This window comes from Muntiacus reevesi, chromosome 1 (genome assembly GCF_963930625.1).
Source record: "Muntiacus reevesi chromosome 1, mMunRee1.1, whole genome shotgun sequence".
Taxonomy (NCBI): domain Eukaryota; kingdom Metazoa; phylum Chordata; class Mammalia; order Artiodactyla; family Cervidae; genus Muntiacus; species Muntiacus reevesi.
The window spans coordinates 9,112,045-9,130,057 of NC_089249.1; the positions used below are offsets into that span (position 1 = coordinate 9,112,045).

At 43.5% G+C, this 18,013-nt stretch overlaps 1 protein-coding gene across 3 annotated transcripts in view; it reads right to left on the bottom strand.

The window, feature by feature from the left end:
• The window catches only part of ANKS1B (ankyrin repeat and sterile alpha motif domain containing 1B), a 1,071,061-nt gene that overhangs the window by 25,800 nt on the left and 1,027,248 nt on the right, over positions 1–18,013 (bottom strand). For all 3 annotated transcript variants that reach the window (XM_065937415.1, XM_065937407.1, XM_065937398.1), the window contains exons 22-23: positions 16,838–16,924; positions 8,560–8,697 (exon numbers count right to left, since the gene is read on the bottom strand). In XM_065937415.1, coding sequence (XP_065793487.1) covers positions 8,560–8,697; positions 16,838–16,924 — 225 coding nt within the window. The remainder of the gene's footprint in view (positions 1–8,559; positions 8,698–16,837; positions 16,925–18,013) is intronic.

Here is an 18,013-nt window from a genome sequence, read left to right on the forward strand (position 1 = left end):
TATTGCACACTTAACAGGCTACAGGACCCTGTACACATAATTTTTTATATGCACTGGGGAATCAAAAAATTCATATGACTTTCTTTATGGTGATATTTGATTCACTGTGGTGATCTGGAAAACCAAACTTGCGGTATCTTTGAGGTTTGCCTATATTGTACATTTTAAAGTTTTTGACAGAGCAGATCCTGAACTTCTTATCACACATTCACACAAAAGCCCATGTGTAAAGATGTGAGGTGATGGATGTTAACTAAGCTTATTGTGCAGTACATGTATCAAATCCTTGTGTTGTACACCTAAAACTCATACCGTGTTATATGCCAACTGTATCTCCGTTCAGTTCAGTCATTCAGTCATGTCCGACGCGTTGCAACCGCATGAATCACAGCACGCCAGGCCTCCCTGTCCATCACCAACTCCTGGAGTTTACTCAAACTCATGCCCATCGAGTCGGTGATGCCATCCAGCCATCTCATCCTCCGTCGTCCCCTTCTCCTCCTGCCCCCAATCCCTCCCAGCATCAGGGTCTTTTCCAATGAGTCAACTCTTCACATGAGGTAGACAAAGTACTGGAGTTTCAGCTTCAGCATCAGTCCTTCCAGTGAACACCCAGGACTGATCTCCTTTAGGATGGACTGGTTGGATATTTTTGCAGTCCAAGGGACTCTTAAGAGTCTTCTCCAACACCATAGTTCAAAAGCATCAATTTTTCGGTGCTCAGCTATCTCAATTAAACTGTAGAAAAAGAAAGGGCTCAGGAATCTCACTTTCATTAAACTGATCACAGTGTGGTTGACTCTGGTGTTCTTCTTCTCCTGCACTTAAGTTTGCTGATACTTAGTGATGGAAGAGGTCTATAGAATGCTGTCCGCCAGCCTGCTGACAACAATTTCCTGCATCTCTCTTCTTCCAGTTTGGATCCTTTCATGGCCCACATTCAACCAAGAAAGCACAGGAAAGAGGATCCTCGTCTCCCCCACACACCACCCACGGGCATCAAGACTTTGACATTCCCTATATATTTCAGAACTAGTCTAAGCTTCACACACTGAAGATTATAGAATTTGGGAGTTGCATATAAGAGAAAAATGAGCATGGTTAAAAATCCCAAAGACCACAAACATGTTCTTTATAGAGGTGAGAATTAACTATGGTTTAGTGGTGGTCATTGCTTTCAATGCTATTTAAACAAAATAAACATTTCATACTGTAAAACTATTGAATGAGATCCCTCCCAGATTTCTAAAATAAATCTGACAGTTTCACAAAGAATGCATCAAAATCTTTTCTGATCTACCTGTCTCCATTCTGTGACCTAGATGTCTGGACTGAGTGAATAATATATAGAAGACGATAGTTTCCAAGTGATCTTGATTCTATCTATCTGTTTCTTTTGGTGGCTTTTTAAGAATGATCACTGCAGCCTTGGGATTTAGTGGCCCCAGAAACAACCCATTCTCCCTCTTGTCAGCCCAACAGCATGAAAGTCCCCTTCACTCATTGGAGATAAGGGTGGAGGAGAGGGGCTTCCCTGGTGGTCCACTGGTTAAAAATCCACCTGCCAATGCAGGAGACTTGAGTTTGATCCCCAGTCCAGGAAGATGCCGCATTCCAAGGAGAAGCTAAGCCCGTGTGCCATAACTACTGAGCCAGCGCTCTGGAGCCCGAGAACCACAACTATTGAAGGCCCTGCGCCTCACGCCTGTGCTCCGCAACAAGAGAAGCCACTGCAATGAGAAGCCACTGCAAGAGAAGCCAGTGCCCCACAATGAAGAGTAGCCCCTACTCACTGCAACTAGAGAAAGCCCATGCGCTGCGATGAACACCAGCACAGCCTAAAATAAATAAGTCTTTCAAAAAGAAGAGTGGAGGAGAAAAAAACTGAATTTGTTGTTTTAAGCCTCACAACTCCTAGACTCATGAAAGTGTTAGCCACTCAGTCGTGTCCAACTCTTCGTGACCCCATGGACTGTAGCCCGCCAGGCTCCTCTGGTCCATGGAATTCTCCAGGCAAGAATACTGGAGTGTCCATTTCCTTCTCCTGGGGATCTTCCCAAACCAAGGATCGAACCTGGGTCTTCTGCACTGCAGGAAACTACACTGCTAGACTCATAACACAATTTTTTTTTCCCCCTACCTAGGCCTATTCTCTTCCCCCAAGTTTTCACTGCCTGGAAGGTGGGGGCTGGGCAGCTTCTTGTTCAGAAGTGGGTGAGGCATGTCCCATTAGAGAGGTGACTAGGAATCAGCTGCCACCATAGTGAGTCAAAATGCAGAGTAGGTCTGGGGTCTGCTGGTAGGTATAATGTGTGTGTATGCTGTGTGCTTAGTCATTCGGCTGTGTCTGACTCTTTGCAACCCCATGGACTGTAGCCCACCAGGTTCCTCTGTCCATGGGGATTCTCCAGGCAAGTATACTGGAGTGGGTTGCCATGCCCTCCTCCAGGGCATCTTCCCAACCCAGGCCTCCTGCATTGGAGGCAGACTCTACCATCTCAGCTACCGGGGAAGCCCAATGAAGTAAAATAGGCACTGGCTTTTCTTGGGAACACTAATTCCACTTCTAATCTAGTCTTTTTTAAATTTTCATCTGCCTGTCATTTAAAACTGAAAATATCACAAGCTGAATTTAGTGTATTAGGTTGGGGCAAGAGTAATTTTAGTTTTACCACTGTTGAACTTTGTCCTTTGATATTGGAATACATTCTTAAATAAATGTGGTTCTGCTATACATCATTTTAATGTGCATTTCTCGCTTTATGTTTTTTGGCTAATGACATATTACTTGGTGTTTATTTTAGACTACAGAAATGATGTTAGACAAAAAGAAAAGTTGAGCGATTTTTTATTTGAGTTCAAAATGGTCATAAAGCAGCAGAGACAACTCACATCAACAATGGATCTGGCCCAGAAACTGCTAATGAATGTAGAGTGCAGTGGTTATTCAAGAAGTTTTGCAAAGGAAACGAGAGCTTTGAAGATGAAGAGTGCCGTGGCTGACCATCAGAAGTTAACAATGACCAACTGAGAAGATCACTGAAGCCAATCCTCTTACGACTACATGAAAAGTTGCCCAAGAACTCGACGTTGACCTTCTATGGTTGTTTGGCATTTGAAGCAAGCTGGCAAGGTGAAAAGGCTCACTACGCGGGTGCCTCGCAGCTGACTAAAAATTAAAAATTGTCATTTTGAAGTGTCTTCTTCTCTTATTCTATGCAACAACAAAGAACCATTTCTCGATCAGATTGTGATGTGTGACAGGTGAATTTATATGACAACCAGCAATGGCCAGACAACTAGTGATGACCAGCTCAGTGGTTGGACTGAAAAGAGGCTCCAAAGCACTTCCCAAAGCCAAACTTGCACCAAGAAAAGGTCATGGTCACTGGTGGTCTGCTGCCCATTTGATCCACTGCAGCTTTCTGAATCCTGGTGAAGCCATTATATCTGAGAAGAATGCTCAGCAAATTGATGAGACGCACTGAAAACTGCAATGCCTCAGCCAGCACTGCTCAACAGAAAGGCCCGTTCTGTTGTCTTCTCCATAACGCCTCCCGATTGCACATTGCACAACCAACACTTCAAAAGTTGAATGAATTGGGCTACAAGGTTTTGCCTCATTTGCCATATTCACCTGACCTCTCATCAACTGACCTCTACATCTTCAAGCAGCTTGACAATTTTTTGCAGGGAAAATGCTTCCACAAGCAGCAGGATGCAGAAAATGCTTTCCAAGAGTTTGGAATCCTGAAGCATGCTACAGGAATAAACAAACATTTCTTTTTGGCAAAAATGTGTTGATTGTAATGGTTCCTATTTTGACTAATAAAGATGTGTTGGAGCCTAGTTATAATGATTTAAAATTCATGGCACAAAATTTAAAAATTGCAGTCCAAAACTGCAATTGCTTTTGTACCAACCTAACAGATTCTTAGGAATGAGAACAAGCTTAGAGAAGATAAAGCGAAACGTTTTCTGAAGTGTGTTCCGCAGAACGCCAGGCCCGTGAGGAGCTCTGCTGGCAAGAGGCTCCCACGGCCAAATGACCCTGGAAAACACAGGCACTCCACCCCTCGGGTGTCTCAGCCTTCGCAGGGCTCTGCAGTGCCTCAGTAAAGGAACTATGTTAAATTCCCATGCTTGCTTTTGTGGGGGGGCTTGAGCTTCCCTTCCAAGACCACAGGATTTCTACGCGAAAAAGGTTCTGAATTTCAAATCCAACTCTCTGTAAACTGGCAGTTCTCCTATCACTGAATTTTCCTGATAATAGGAGATATTCAGAAAAACTTGCTGTGACTCATAAAAGATCTACAAGGTGAAAGTAGCAATAACTGCAATTACAAATGTGTATGTCGTGGCAGGGGGTGGGGGGAAGAGGGCGAGAGGGTGGGCTGAACTGGGAGAGCTGCGCTGACACGTGTACACTGCCTGGTAAAGCAGACGGCCGAGGAAGCGGCAGTGGAGCAGGGGGCGCGGCCTGGGGCTCCGTGGTAACCTAGACGGCGGGACGGGTGGGGGTGGGAGGGAGCCTTAAGAGGGAGGGGATATATATATACATATAGCTGATTCATGCCGTTGTACAGCAGAAAAACACTGTAAAGGAATTATACGCCAATAAAAAGCAAGCAAATGTATACTCAAAACACATCAGCTGAAAGACTTAATGTATACTGGAGGTATTATTTTGCCATTTGGGCAGCCTGGGGGACTGATTCATATCAAAAGAATGTTATCGCTTCAAGAATGGACTGAATATTGAACTGCCCTACATAAAGACATGAAATCCAGGCTCAAAGAGGCTTTGTGTGTGTGTGTGTGTGCAAACAAAGCTTGGGGCATCTCAAAATTGCTCAAAGGCCCAGGTCAAGACTGGTGGCCTTTGTGACTATTTTTGAAGTTCACCTAGAGAGGATTAAAATGGTGGATTCATGGCGTAAGATGAAAATCCTTTGGAGCTGATACCAGACTCCTAAGCTAGTGAATGTCTACATTAAATCAAACATCTGGATGAAAAGATAAAAGGTGAAGCAATTCTCCACATGTTTTCAAAATGTATCAAGGACATTGTGTTGGTCTTAAAACCAAACAGTTGACTATTTTCCCCCTATATTTCGCCTCAGAATTCTGGCATCACATACACACCAGCTGAAAAACTCAAGGGGCCAGATGGCCCACGGGTATCATTTTTAGTTTGAATAGAGAACACTGTTTTAGATTCTCTTATGGAGGCAAATTATATATTACTCTAAAACCAATTTAGAAAGAAACACTGCAATACCCAAGGGAAGGCTGGAATTCATCCTGACAATACTGGAATATTAATGCTGACACTCAACGAAAACACTATATAGAAGCAATAGACCAACAGAAGGCCTACAGAGTCTATGCTTTCTTTCTGTATGCTTCTGTTTATTTATTCTTCTAGTTTTTTTCAGTTCTTTTGCAAGGGCAGTGGGAAAACGTGGGACCATAAATATACATCTGAAAAATGTACCTTATGTCTTTTAGCAGGAAAAGGCCAGAGTGAATTGTGAGGTCAGAAGGGAAGGAGAGAGACAGAAGTGGTGGTGGTGCTGACAATGACACATTGTTTATGAGCCTCTACACACGTTCCTTTGTTTCAGTCCCAATGAAAACCTGCGAGGACAAATCCCTGCACCTGTTCTGTAGACAAAGGAAATCGGGACTCCGAGTCCTGCTCCTCATCTAACATCAGGGAGCAGGCAGCGAGTTGGAATGTGAACTCTGAGCAGTTCGTCCTTTCTATGACAACAAGGCAACTCTTCCAGAGAAGGGTGTATCATGCAAACCAAAAGGTGTGGGGATAGAAAGATAAATTCTGTTGTTTAAAGAAACAACTGCATCTCACTAGAATGGTAAATTATGTCTAAAGGCACCAGAAACCTAATGCTGACATGGCTATAATCAATAATGTTGATTCCATGGGAACAAGTGCATCCAGGGATACTGCAAGGGTTTGGCTTTGCAGTCCTTAACTGTTAACACAGACCTCCTGTCTATTATTCTCCTCATGCCTCCCAAAACAGAAAAAAAATTTAAAGGCACACGAGCATTCTTTCCTGTTTCCAATCTTCAAAATTTGCAAGGGATGGGCTACATGCAGCCTGGTAATACAGTGCTCTGGGCATGAACCTAACTTCCCTTAGGGGCAAATTCTGGGTTTTGGTGATCCTTGGTCCATGGGAATTTGTCAGAACTGAAAAAGATTGCTTCAAGTAGTCTTACCCATGACACCAAACCATGGACTGGCATCCCAAGAATATATTCCACTGCAAATACTGTGTAATTCTTTAAACATGTGTATTTTAAACCTTGAGCAGAGCAGAACTGTCAAATTAGAGTGACATTTCAGAATTCTTCTGATTACGGATTATTTCATAGTTGTATCTCTCTTCTGTTTGAAATGCAGAATGCCCAATGTACTGCATTAGAGTTATGCTCACACAATTTGTACCATCTTAAAGGTACAAAAAGGAATACTCTTTATTTTCTAGAACTGCTTTCATTTTCAAAAGTTTGTAATATATGGACTAGTTTTTTTTTTATTTATTTAAGATGTATTCTTTTTAAAAAATTGGAGTATAATTGCTTTACAAGGTTGTGCTATCTTCTGTTGTACAACGAAGTGAATTTACTATATGTATACATATATCCCCTCCCTCTTGCGTTTCCCTCCCTCACCCCCATCCCATTCTTCTTGGTCATCACACCGTGTGGAGCTGAATGCCCTATGCTATACAGAGGTTCCCACTGGCCATCGATTTTACACACTGTGGTGTATACAGGTCAGTGCCACTCTCCCAATACATCCCACCCTCTTCCTCCCCACTTCCACATGTCCCTTCTGTATGTCTGCATCTCTATTGCTGCCCTGCAAATGGTTTCATCAGTACCATTTTCTCGATTCCATACATATGCGTTAATATATGCTATTTAGTAAACCATAAAAAGACGAAAAGACAACCCTCAGAATGGGAAAAAATATTGTTAAATGGAGCAACTGAAAAAGAATCTCCAAAATATACAAGCAGCTCATGAAGCTCAATATCAAAAAAATACAAACCCAATAAAAAAAATAGGCAGAAGATATAGAGAGACATTTCCCCAAAGAAGACATACAGATAGCTAACAAATGAAAATACACTCAACATCACTCATGATCAGAGAAATGCAAATCAAAACTACAATGACATATCACCCCACACCAATTAAAATGGCCACTCTCAAGAAAGCTGAGAAATTTTACAAACAATAAATGCTGGAGCGGGTGTGGAGAAAAGGGAACCCTCTTGCACTGTTGGTGGGAATGTAAATTGATACAGCCACTATGGAGAACAGGTTGGAGGTTCTAGAACTACCATACGACCTAGCAATCCCACTCCTGGGCATATATCCTGAGAAAACCATAATTCAAAAAGACACATGTAACTCAATGATCACCGCAGCACTATTTACAAAAGCCAGGACATAGAAGCTACCTAGATGCTTACTGACAGATGAATGGATAAAGAAGATGTGGTATATGTATACAATGGAATGTTAGCCATAAAAAGAAATGAAATTGGGTCATTTGTAGTAACGTGAATGGACCTAGAGTCTGTCATACAAAATAAGTCAGAATGAGAAAAACAAATATTGCATATGGGTTAGTTTTAAGACAATGACAAACAGGATTATAGGTGGTATAATACCATAAGGCCATCATTACAAGACTAATTTCTGAATATGGGTCATATTTAAATAGACCAAACCTCACTGTTCCCAATTACTATTTGTAGATGTCTAATTTAATTACTATTCAATATAGAAAACCGTAAGTATTGTATGAGGCACTAAAATTTATATTTCTCCCAAACAAACCTAGACTACTATGTCCTACTATTTAGAAATGGCTACCCAAGAAACCAACAGACATAGTGAAGGAACAAAAAGGCTGAAAGACATTTACTGTATTTTGGTACCAGAGAAAGAAAGGAATTCATTAAATTTAAAAAGTGAAGTTAGTAGTTGATCAATGGCAGTTCAGATACTGAATAGAAGTGGAGTTTGAAATTTAATGGATGAGTGAAAATATAGAAAAAGCTCAGGAAAGCTGAAGTCTGCAAAATATCTTATACCATGAATACTTTAATATTTGGTAAAACAAACAAACACACACACGCCAAGCGTTTGGCTGTCCTGGTGGTCCAGTTGTTAAGAATCTGCCTGTCAGCGCAGGGGACACAGGTTTGATCCCTGAGCCAGGAAGATCCCACATGTTGAGGAGTAACCAAGCCTGTGTTATGTACAACTACGGAAGCCTGCGCCTAAAACCCATGCTCTGCACAGTAAGAGAAGCCATTGCAATAAGCAGCTCAACAGAGGGCAGCCCCCTGCTCACCACAACTTGAGAAAGCCCGCATGTAGCAACGAAGACCCAGTACAGTAGGAAAAAACCAGACAAAACTCAAACAAACCAAGCATCTAAATTGCTTTCAATGAATTCCAGGTACATTCACAGAAATACTTGTCAGTCTAAAGAGGGCAGTTACTCACCACGTCAAAGGCAGTAAACACGTGACAGTAGTGGTGGTTGGACTTCAGATCCTTAGTGATGTAAGCGAACGTCGAGAGGTCTTCCGGGTCCTGGGCCGCACAGGAGATGTTACGAATCTCATGCTCAGCAATTATGTTCTGGAAGAAATCACACAAATGACCACTGTTTCCCTCTGCAAATCAACCTATTTTAGAACCAAGGCAAATGGCCTGGGAAGCAGCTGCTATCCCTATTCCTAGAATGTTCTATACCAGCAACATTCAAAATGACCCACTATCTGTGGGCAAAGGTACACCAGGTCTGGAAGGAATATTTTCGTTTAATGAAAAACAACCTAAAATAGTCTGAACCTGGAGCAGCAGTTCTTGCCTGGTGCTGTGCAGACACCTTTTTAAAAATAATAATTAATAAGGATTTCACTATTTCTATCCCCCACGTACACTGGGAGAGTCTGCGCTGCCTCCCGCCAGCTCTTTCTGGAAAAGATCCCCCGCCCTGTTGTTCCGCCTTCCCAGGAGACTGAGCCTCACCATCCCTTACTGTTGTTCTGCGCGGCCAGAGCTCCCCAGAGCCCAGGGAGGTCGGGGAGGGCAAGTCAAAGCACTGTCTCTTGACAACTCTGCAGAGACGGCGTAGGGCTGGGAGCAGGGAACCACCACACCGCAGGCTTGATGCAGGGCCCGGATGCATTCCCGCCATGTTGCAATTACGAGTGGGCGCTGGAGGTTAGCCTCAGCAGCTCACAGGCGGAAACTGGTCCTCAGACAGTGTAAGTGCCTTAATGCAGGGCAGGTGGCGGAGCTGAGCCCACAATCCGGGGTTTTTGGACCGCAGAGCTCAGGCTCTTTCAAATACGATGCAATGCCTCTCACCCCCAGCCTCTCTCTCACTGGTTCAACACAATTTCATTTCTCTTCTCACTAGCATTTTTTCACGGCCTCTCCTTGCCAGCCTCTTCATCCCAACCAGCCTTTAAGAACAATGGGAAGTACCTGAGGAAAGGTTTAGGTACCACTATCCTGAAGCACAATAACCAAGGAGACACATCTGGGCTGCAAACCCTGCCAGATACTTCTTTTGATATATTGATGAATTTAAGAAGGAAAATATTTCACATTAATCGTGCAATCATTTCTTAATCTCATAATATCCCACTTATAATCTCATAATATCTCATTTATGATTTCTGCAGTTGTCATAGATCTAAAACCTTTAATGATTACCCTAATTACTTTGTAATTGCACAGTCTTAAATAACCCAAGCACATATAATGCTCTGGGTACACCCATCAATGTCTAAAAATGCTTACAAAATGCCCTTCCCTGCCAGTGCCCTGAGCAAGTTTTTCACGCCCCTCATTCTGCTGAGTTGTGTGGTTAGGAAGCAATTACAGAATTAACACATGAAAGAAAATTAAATTAAGACATTCTTCACAGTGGTCCCTTATGTTGATACTACATGTAGCACTGTCAAAAATAACTCAAACTGGAATCAGAATCCCATAAACAAGTAACATCCTCTTGCAGGATAGAAGTTCAAGACAAAAGGTTCAGATCCTCTTCTGACATCCAGACAGCATTTCTTCAAGAAGAAAACTAAATTAGGAACTTGTGAAATCTTAAATTTAAAATTAATAAGAGCTGCGTGATCTTTATAGGTACAGTGTGAGCACCATCATTTGAGTTATTTTGTTTCCATATAGGCCTCCACCATCATTTGAGTTATTTTGTTTCCACCATCATTTTAATTGGGGGCTGCGAGTTATTTCGGCAAGTCTGTGTGGATGTAGTCTCATCATCCAGGATCCACTATTATTGGAAATAGAGCATTGCCTCCAACTTTTAACTAAATTGGTATGTTGTATTCTTGAGATTTTTAACTAGCATAAGGTAGATTCATTGGAAGGACTGATGCTGAAGCTGAAGCTCCAATACTTTGGCTAACTGATGTGAAGAGCTGACTCACTGGAAAATACATTGATGCTGGGAAAGAAAGATTGAGGACAAAAGAAGAAGCGGGCCACAGAGGATGAGATGGTTGGATGGCATCATCAGCTCAATGGACATGAGTTTGAGCAAACTCCAAAGAGATAGTGAAGGACAAGGAAGCCTGGCGTGCTGTAGTTGATGGGGTCGCAAAGAGTCAGACATGACTGAACAACAAAAACGGTAGACTAACTTCTCAGGAAGGTGTTACAGTGAAAAGTGCCCTGCGACTTTTATTGCACTGAATACCCTGCATCTTGCCAGTTCATAAGGTGTCACTCCTGATTTTCAGTGGCATAGGACAGCCCTGTGGCCCAGGGAACACTTGTCAAGTAGACCAAGCTTTATTTCTGGGACTCTCTCTGAATTATGAGCCACATGTGTCTGTCCTCTCCAAGTTTGTATCATGAAATCCTAGCTCCCAGTGATGGTGCTTAGAGGTGGGCTTCTGGATATGATTAGGTCAAGAGGGTGGAGCTCTCGTGAAGGTGATTAGTGCTTTTACAAGACGAGGAGCCAGTGGGTCCTTGGTTATCCCAAGCTTCCTAACTATCCCTCCTCCCCATCTTTCCCCCCAGAAATCATAAGTTCATTCTCTAGGGAAGTCTGCTCAAGGTTATCTGGCAGCCTGAATGGGAGAGGAGTTTGGGGGAGAATGGATACATGTGTATGTATGGCTGAGTCCCTTTGCTGTCCATCTGAAACTATCACAACACTGTTCACCAGCCAGACTCCAATACAAAATAAAACATTTAATAAAAATAAATCAATCAAAGTTGGCTTTAAAAAAATTGCCAAGAAACCCCCCAAACAGTCAAGACAGCCAACTGGCCCTCTCTGCCATGAGGACACAGCAGGAAGATGGCTGTTTATGAAGCAGCAAATGAAGGCTTTCATCAGATACTGAATCTGTTGCTGATTTAATTTTGGACTTTCCAGCCTCTGAAACTGTGAGAAATAAATATTTGTGGTTTAAGCAACCCCCTCTATGGTAATTTATTACAGCACTAAGACACTTTCCCTCTTTTTTGACTTTCCCTCCCAGTTTTCTGAAACCCATCCTCACAACCATCCCCGCCCTCCACTCCCTCACTTCTCTCATCCCCAGGAGCCCAGGACTGTCTCTTAACTCTGAGGCCCTGCCCTCCTCCATGCTGCTCCATGTTCCAAAATCAGCCTCCTCGCCTACTGCTCAAACGTTTATTCCTCTGTTCTCATGGTCTAAACCAGAGGAAAGGCAGGCTAATAAAAATGTTCTATAATCAGTTCATAGCTCATGTTACTGGCATTTAATCACCCTAACTGGCAATTGAAAAATATGCTTATAAATGAATTCATACTGATGGACTGGGTGGGGAGGTATCTTGAACAGAATTTCTGATAGGTTGGGGGTGCTGGAATGTGGACAGGACCTGGGATCTCAGTATTGATGTAACCGAGTGAGGCCTTTTCAGGACAGACGCCACTCCCACATCCTCTAAGAAGTACCCAGACTATAGTATCTCATGCCTGAGCTTTTCAGATGCTGAAAAACCACCACCATGCATGCATGCTTAGTTGCTTCAGTCATGCTGGACTCTTTGCGACCCCAACAGGGGGTAGCCCAACAGGAGCCCAACAGGTTCCTTTGTCCATGGGACTCTCCAGGCAAGAATACTGGAGTGGGTTGCCATGCCTTTCTCCAGGGAATCTTTTTGACCTAGAGATCAAACCCACGTCTCCTGTGTCTTCTGCATCAGCAGGCAGTTTCTCTTCTACTAGCACCTGGGAAGAAATTAAATATCTGATAATCAAGAGCACGTAGATGCCACGCCATCTGGCGCCTAAGGGTTGATCGCCATCAACCAGTCAAGAGAGCTGATCACACACCTGGGGACACCACTCGCTCACCTGGCCTTTAAAAATGCTCTGCTGAAGGACTAAATAAAGGTGTGGTGGTTCTCCCTCCAGGGCGTTTGGGGTTTTATGGGCATGAGCCACCTGTTCTCCTTGCCTGGCCCTGCAACAAACCTTTCTCTGCTTCAAATGCTGACATTCGGAGTGTGTCAGGCACACAAATCTACATGTGGTAACAGTGAGGTCAATGGTGTCATCACTCTGCATCACCTTTGCAGAATGGCAAGGTCAGGTCTCCATGTGTATGATGATTCTGAGACTAAGGAATGGTCCTGGAGTACAGACTATGCCACAGCTGTGGATGGAATGGAGGCTGCATGTGCTATAAATAACTTGTTTAGGCAAAAGTCCTAAGTTTAATCTGTGCCTAAAAAATAGCATCAGCCCCACCTGAGGCTGACATTCAAAACAAACAAACCCAGGCACTGAGTTATTTCTAATTTAGCTGGATGGGAAGACTGAGGAGGGGGTCAGAGCAGGAAGGCAAAATGCAACCCAATCTTGGTCAAGTGCTGGATGTGGGGACTGTGGCACCTCTTAGAAGGCCCTGCCGATCTGAAGACGGGTTTGGAACTAAGCAGTTGCAGTCTTCTTGGTGGAAAGCCACACTAGAGCTACCTCTGGGCTATGGAGCACCAGAAAGCTGGTGTGATTTATCTGTAACATTTTAGTATAAACCTATTCCAAGTCCCATTTTTAGTTGAAGGTCATTTTTGCTTCTTCCTTTTCAAATAGAGTTTAGTTATTCAATTTGTTTCCTATGTTGGTAGGTAATAAACTCATGAGTTGATAACCAGGCACCTAACCTTCTCCATGGACTCAGCCACAGCTACTTCTTCATGAGAGTAAAAGGAAAGAAGTGCTTGGCTGGAAGGTTCACCTTTTACCTAGTCAAATGCAAGCAAACACGAGTGGAAGTGTAAATAATTAAGCATCCATTGCACCTCTAACGAACTAGCAGAAGGAGCTGTGGAGTAACAGGAAAAAGCACTGGGTTAGGGGATGGGAAGGTCAAGTTCCAGTCCTTCTCAGTGACCAGCTGGCTGTGTCACTGCTGGGCAGTCATTTGGAAAGGTCTGAGGCCTTTGGTTACTCGACGTGTCCAGAGCAGTCCAAACACCGCTGCTATGTGACCAGAGACGTGGTGGTCGGGAGGGGACAGTTTAAGAATCAAGTACAAGGAAACACCAAATATAAACAATAAGCTGTGACTTCTGCTTGAGTCTCAGCACAGGCTTAGAGGTCACAGCACCTCCAATTGTGAGGTCTTCCCAGATGTCTACAAACCACAAGTCCTTCACGTCAAGTCAGAGCGGCTCCCTGCTGACAATGCTTCCCAGGGGAGGAACTTCCGGTGCAAACCGGAAGCAGGACCTGGAGTGCCTCAGCCCGCTCCTTCCCTGCGGTGCGCACTAACCAGAGGCTGAACTCTGAACGGGACCCAGGGGCACGAGGCCGTGCAGACACTGCTGGTGAGCGCAGTTCCCTTCGCACCGCGACCCGAGCACGACCCTCAGCACTGGCTCCTCCACACGCCCCGACACCAGGCCTTCGCCTTGGCTGGATTCTCTCTCAGCCTTCCTCAGACACACGCCACCAGCGCAGCTCTTCACTGCTTCTCTCTTCTACCTTCTAACACGAGCTCTCTGCTTTGGTTTCTCACATACTAACTCCTAGGCCATGGCTCTGAGTCACCCACCATCCACCATCAGATGGAAGCAGATCAGCAACACCCTGGGATGCTGGGATGGGGACCCTGTGTAGCCACCAGTGTTTACCTCAATGTCCCCAAATTCCTGAGAAAGCCAGGCAAGTGCTTTTCAACTAGTTTTAAAATTACCCAGACTCACCCGTTTTCTTTCGTGATTGCCAAAAAGAGATATGAAATTGGAATGTAATATATTATCTTAAAGGTCATAGAGAGGTTGGCTCCACCTGCTACCAATATATGCATCTGTCTTTGCTCTGGATTCTGAGAATAGACTGAGGACCACACTGTGAGGAACTGGAAGACACATGGGCTTTCTTCATCTAGGGTCTTTATTCAGGCAATTATCTTTGGCATATCTTTCGGTGTTTAGATGTCCAGGTAATCCTTAGTGAGGAGAGCTATATGGGTAACTCATCTAAGTATGGGTGACTAAAGCAGAAGCATCTTCTCAAAGTCTAGGAAATCAAGATCTACAGCCACTAATGTGTCTATAAGGTAAAGGCCACAGAGCCAACAGTGCACTCTCCTTCCTCTGATGGTGGAGAGCACATTAGAGAGGATGCTATTATTACAGATGCACCCAGTCATGCCACCAGCTTCATGGGACGACAGTCTTAAGACTCTGGAAACTTCTCAGGGCAAATACGACTTGTTTAGAAAATGTCAGAATCCAAGCCTGCTAATAAGATTGTTAATCTAAGAGAGTGTTAAACTCATATGCTGAAAATATACTGCCACTCATGATTTTCAAGTGCAAATGGGGTAGAAGCAACTGCTCCAGGTTAAAAAAAAAAAAAGAAAAGAAAACAAAAACAATCAATGCCAAAGACTTTCTTGAAGTTTAGATACAGTGAAAGCAATGGTATCTTAAGAATTCCATAAAGTTTTGAAACTTTAAAAACCAACTGACTATAATCTAGGGCTAAAGGAAGCAACTAAAGTTGCTTCTAAGAAATGAAAAAGCAAATCAATTGGGATTTTTCTGATCAGGCTCCCCACAATTGTAATCTGATAATGGTAACTGATCTGACTCACTGGAAAAGACCCTGATGCTGGGAAAGATTGAGGGCAGGAGGAGAAGGGGACAACAGAGGATATGATGGTTGGATGGCATCACTGACTCAATGAACATGGGTTTGGGTGGACTCTCGGAGCTGGTGATGGACAGGGAGGCCTGGCATGCTGCAGTTCATGGGGTCGCAAAGAGTTGGACACGACTGAGTGACTGAACTGAATGGTAACTGTCAATGACATACTGCCAGGTTGAAGCCATCATCCACAGAAGGCATCTGGCTCTGAGTGTGCTCTGGACATCATTGACTAGCTTGAGCAGGCTGAATTATCAGCTTTCTGCCTGGGTTTCAGAACTGCTTCTAAAACTGGGAGGCTATTCTCCTCAGTAGACTCGGGAGCTTGAGCTTCTCTGACCACTGACACAGCAGTCTTCTTCATTACAGAAAACAAACTGGGAAGGCTTTCAATGGGTGAAAGCCACTGAAGCTGGGGATTCAATGGTCAGGCTTATTACAGTCAAGAGTCATCGGCCACAGGATGTTTCCCTGAATCTAAATCCAGGTGCCCTGGTCATAAATTTCCATCATTAAAATTCATCTGTTTCAAGACTTCTGCTTCCTTTCCCCAGAATGGAGTGGGTCCAACTGAGAGGACTGGATAGGCAGTCCAGAAAACAAACAGTGTTCACCAATGGGGATCACCTCATTTCCCCAATTTCTGTACTTTATTGGTTGGAAGGATGTAAGACTAAAATGCAGGGACATTTGGGGGTTTGGGAGGAAGAGCCAGTCAGGTTTGAGTTTATGGAGGGTGAGAGTGGTCACACCCACATTTTCTAGGTTAGTACCTGCACTCTGTCATCTTTGCTAAGAAAGCACACTTTTGAAGTAAAATACAACCCATTTGTCTACACTTGACCTTGGAGCCCATGAACCATTCTCCCAGTGAGTGCAAGGTCACAGTGAGTGCATAGTCACAGCTTGGCCTGAGCTATTTCGGATGGTGCCTCTTAAGAAAACAACACAGTTGAAACCCTCTCTTCCATCTCAATAGTTGAGAACAAAATGCAATTATATGATGTAAAAGCCAGAGCATGTGTTCCCTGGGTCAGGTATTCATTCCATACATCTAAAGAAAGGACAGGCCTATCTCTGGAGAAATGGAAAGACAAACATTCTAGTCTGTTGCCTAGTGACACTTCCTCTGACGGAGGAATGAACACTGATGCGTCTTCACTCTAGATATAATTTTTCCTGTTTTAATGTTCCCTGGACCCAAAGGGATATTGTCAGAGCCTGAACAACACAGTCTATGAGGGAAGGTACCTTGGAAAGGTGAATGCCAAATATGTGTAGAAATCTTGGATCAAACCTCCAAATGCAAGGTGCCCCTCGTGTGTGTGTGTGTGTTTAGGAAGCATGAAGGTGGGGGTTGGGGAGTGATTAAAATGGGGGATGATGGGACTTCCCTGGTGGTCCAGTGATTAAGACTCCAGTGGTTAAGACTTAAACTCAGGTTTGATCCCTGCTTGGGGAACTAAGATCCCATATGCCGCATGATGTAGCCAAGACATTAAGAAAAATCAAATAAATAAAATGGGGATGTTAAGTATGATGGGAAGCAAAGGATTTTAGATCATTTACTCAGGACTGTAGAGGTATGGTACCCACCTTATTTGTTGCATCAATAAATTTGACTCCTTTATACGAGACTGAAAGGATGATAGTAGGGACCTTCTTCATTTGCTCTGTAGACTTCTGAAATTAAAATTAGAAAGCTGTTAGAGCAGTTTGTGTTGCATGGCAACTGTAGCACATGATTTTTTCTCTTGAAAGATAAAAATAAGCTCAAGTTAAAAACAACAACACACACACACACCAAACATACTCTAATTTAAATATATGTCTCTCTTCTCTTGGGCTCAGCTCTGGTTTAGGTTTATAAAGTATCTGTCTTGCACTTGAGGATCTAAATAGAGGCTTTCTGCTGCTTCATGTGGGTGAAGGAATACTGCCGTTCTGTGACACCAAGAAGAGAAACAAACAGCTCTGTCCCCTACTGCAATTTCAAGCGACATTCTTTTGGAGAGTTAAGCCATGTCAGATGGAACTTCAAGGGTGAGCTTAGCATGAACAAAGTACACGCCACCTCTCCCTGTTTCTTCCCAGTCTCTTTCTTCAAGGTACAAGGCATGTCTGAATACATACTTAAAATAGGGATTTAGAATACATCATTGGGAATTTTTCTTGCACCTGGCCAAATCTGTAAAAGCTGGTAGCATATTTGCAGCAGAATTGCTTGTGGCCACAAAGGATATAATATCACTCCATGATGCTCGATCCCTCTGGGGGCAGGCTGTGTTCTGAGCCATGGGAAAACCGGACAGTCCAGGTAACCTACTTCATCATTTAGAGCTGAGGTAATCCTTTAGGCTAAAGTTCTTATGATAGATGTTCACAATGGCTGAGTGTGCTTAGGGTTAGCAGCTTCTACAGTTTCATGCATCTGCAAAAAGTTTCTCTGTAATTTAGCATTTGCCTTTTCTGGTTAGTTTTATCATTCATCACAGGCCACCCACAGTCTGTTTACTTCATTTCCTGCTGTGGACACTGCTAATAATCACAGTAAACATCAAGAAGAACCTACCTGACAGTTAGCCTGATGGGTTTTCCAGACAAGACAGGTGAGAACATAATAGGAGAGAAAATACATAAAAAGGTGAGAGGAAACGATTTCAGTAATTCATCAACAGGCACACTCATCAGACAGTGAAGAGAACAGGCTCTATAGATACGTGTTGCTGCAGTGCCACTGTTATTTTACAGAAACTGCTGCAGGCTTTCCCA